The following is a 2,563-nucleotide window of genomic DNA, read 5'->3' as shown; positions in this document are numbered from 1 at the left end:
CCGCGGGCTCAGGCAATCCACTCACCTCAGCCTCCCAAAGGCGTGGGATTACAGGCTGAGCCACCGAGCCCGGCTGATAGGTGACACTTTAAATTGAGATCTGAATAATGTGGAAAATCCAGCCAGGCCTAAACCTGGGGAAAATGTCCTCTATGGAGGAAGAGGCAAAGACCCTGAGGCAGGGATCTAGGGAGTGTGGCCTTCCAGACAAGGGGAACAACTTGGGCAGAGGCAGGGAGGCTGGAATGTGTCCTTGAATGAGAGGGGGACAGGTAGGTCAAGAGCAGGCTTGGAACAAAAGGGGTGGTCGCAAGAGATGACAGGCCTTGAAAGCCAGGCCAGGGCGGTGTTTCGAATTCAAGGTGCGCTGGTCCATCTGGGAAACCGGGTCACAGAAGTTGGCCCACCCAGCACAGCTATCCTCTTACTCCTACAGACAGTGGGAATGGAAAGCCAGGAACCAGAAGATCAGGGAGACAGGTAAGCGAATTTGGGCATCTAGGGAGTGCCAGCACTTAGTGACCCTCCTCCCCATCTCTCCACACAGGAACTGGTTTTCAGAGACACTCCAGAAAGTGAAGGAGAAACTGAAAATTGACTCCTGAACACCTGGAGGGCCACAGCCCAGGAGGAACTCGGAAAGTTTCCCACATCCCAGCTCACATACCCAAGGCTCCCTCCGCGATGCCCGGGTCCCCCCTGCACCAATAAAAATGCTCTAGAACATTCTCTGAGATCTTCACTGTGGGGCAGTGGGAGAGGGTATGGTCGTACCTTAGGGTGATTTCAATGTACTGAGCCTCATGTACTTGCCCTGTATTGAGAATGTTTTAACTTCATAAGCTGGAAAGAATCTTCATAAGAACCTTGCAAACCGAGGCTTATGCATCCCAGCACTCTGGGAGGCCAAAGCGGGAGGATGGCTTAAGCCCAGGAGCTTGACACCATCCTGGGTGACAGAGCAAGACCTCTTCTCTACAGCTAATCAAAAAATTAGCAGGGTGTGGCGGTGTGTGCCTGGAGTCCCAGCTACTTGGGAGGCTGAGGTAGAAGGTTCACCTGAGCCTAGGAGGACAAGGTTGCGGTGAGCTGTGATGATGGTGCCACTGCACTCCAGCCTGAGCAACAGAGTGAGTCCCTGACTCAAAAGAAAATCCCAGCCGGGTGTGGTGGTTTACAGCTGTAATCTCAGCACTTTGAGAGTTGGAGGCAAGAGGGTTGCCTGAGTTCAGGGGTTTGAGACCAGCCTGGGCAACTTAGCAAGACCTTGTATCTATAAGAAATTTTTAAAAATTAACTGAGTGTGGTGATGCGTGCCTGTAAGTCCAGCTACTTGGAAGGCTGAGGTAGAAGGATCACCTGAGCCTGGCATGTTGAGGCTGCGGTCACCGTGAGCGTGCTACTGCACTCTACTATGGCTGACACAGTGAGACCCCAACTCGAAAAAAAAAAAATCCCATAAGGGCATTAAGTCCCAGAGAGGTGAAGTCACTTGTGTAAGGTCATACTGTGCTATACTTTCCTGATTTGGTTTGTCTGAGATAAGAGGTTGGGTTTGATTCATCACTGCACACAGTAGAAGGTACACAAAAGGGCAGGGTAGGGCATGGCATAGAGCCTGAGAAGAGACATACACAATCCTCACCTTCCAGGTCTCAGCTCTGTGTCCCCACCTCCAGGAAGTCCTCCATGACCCCCAGGCTGGATCAAGCACCTCCATTCCCGTCCTGCCCACCCCGGGTTATCACTGGGGACTGGTCTGTCACCCCCCACTGGACTGTGAGTCCCAGAAGGGCAAAGCCAAGGCTGTTGTCACCGTGTCCCCAGGCAGAGCCTGACATAGGTCATGGTACAGGGGATCAATACTATTTGGTGAAATAACGAGGTGCTGGCTTCCACTGCTCTATTTTTTTTTTTTTTTAGTTGGAGTCTCACTCTGTTGCCCAACCTGGAGTGCAGTGGCCACTCCCCGTCACCGCAACCTCGACCTGCTGGGCTCTGGCGATCCTTCCACCTCATCCTTCCGAGTAGCCGGAATTACAGGCATGCGCTACCACGCCCGGCTGATTTTTTTATTTATTGTAGAGATGAGGTCTCACTGCCCAGCCAGGTCTCCAGCCCGCAGGCTCAGGCAATCCACTCACCTCAGCCTCCCAAAGGCGCGGGATTACAGGCTAAGCCACCGAACCCGGCTTCTTTTCTATTTTATAGATGAGGAAACTGAGCCACAGAAGGCTAAAGTCACTGGCTTGAGGTCACACAGCCAAGAGTGAACCCAGATGGGGGGTCCAGGGCCACACTTTGAGTTTGGGTCTCACACTGTCGCCCAGGCTGGAGTGCAGTGGCATGCTCCTGGCCACCGCAGCCTCAACCTGCTGGGCTCCAACAATACTTTCACCTCAGCCTTCCAAGTAACGTGCCACTATGCCTACTAATTTTTTTATTTTTGAGTTGGAGTCTCACTCTGTCGCCCAGACTGGAGTGCAGTGGCCGCTCCCGGCCACCGCAGTCTCGCCTGCTGGGCTCCGGCGATCCTTCCGCCTCAGCCTTCCAAGTAGCCAGA

At 53.3% G+C, this 2,563-nt stretch overlaps 1 protein-coding gene across 1 annotated transcript in view; it reads left to right on the top strand.

Moving 5' to 3' along the window:
• Nucleotides 1–728, top strand: part of APOC1 (apolipoprotein C1) — a 2,707-nt gene extending 1,979 nt beyond the window's left edge. The window contains exon 4 of the mRNA XM_008051793.1: nucleotides 548–728. Coding sequence (XP_008049984.1) covers nucleotides 548–605 — 58 coding nt within the window. The 3' untranslated portion in view covers nucleotides 606–728. The remainder of the gene's footprint in view (nucleotides 1–547) is intronic.
• Nucleotides 729–2,563: the final 1,835 nt, after the last annotated feature.

Source organism: Carlito syrichta, unplaced genomic scaffold, assembly GCF_000164805.1.
Source record: "Carlito syrichta isolate Samal-C Ts95f unplaced genomic scaffold, Tarsius_syrichta-2.0.1 Scaffold67556, whole genome shotgun sequence".
Taxonomy (NCBI): Eukaryota; Metazoa; Chordata; class Mammalia; order Primates; family Tarsiidae; genus Carlito; species Carlito syrichta.
This window is presented reverse-complemented; position numbering and strand designations above follow the sequence as displayed.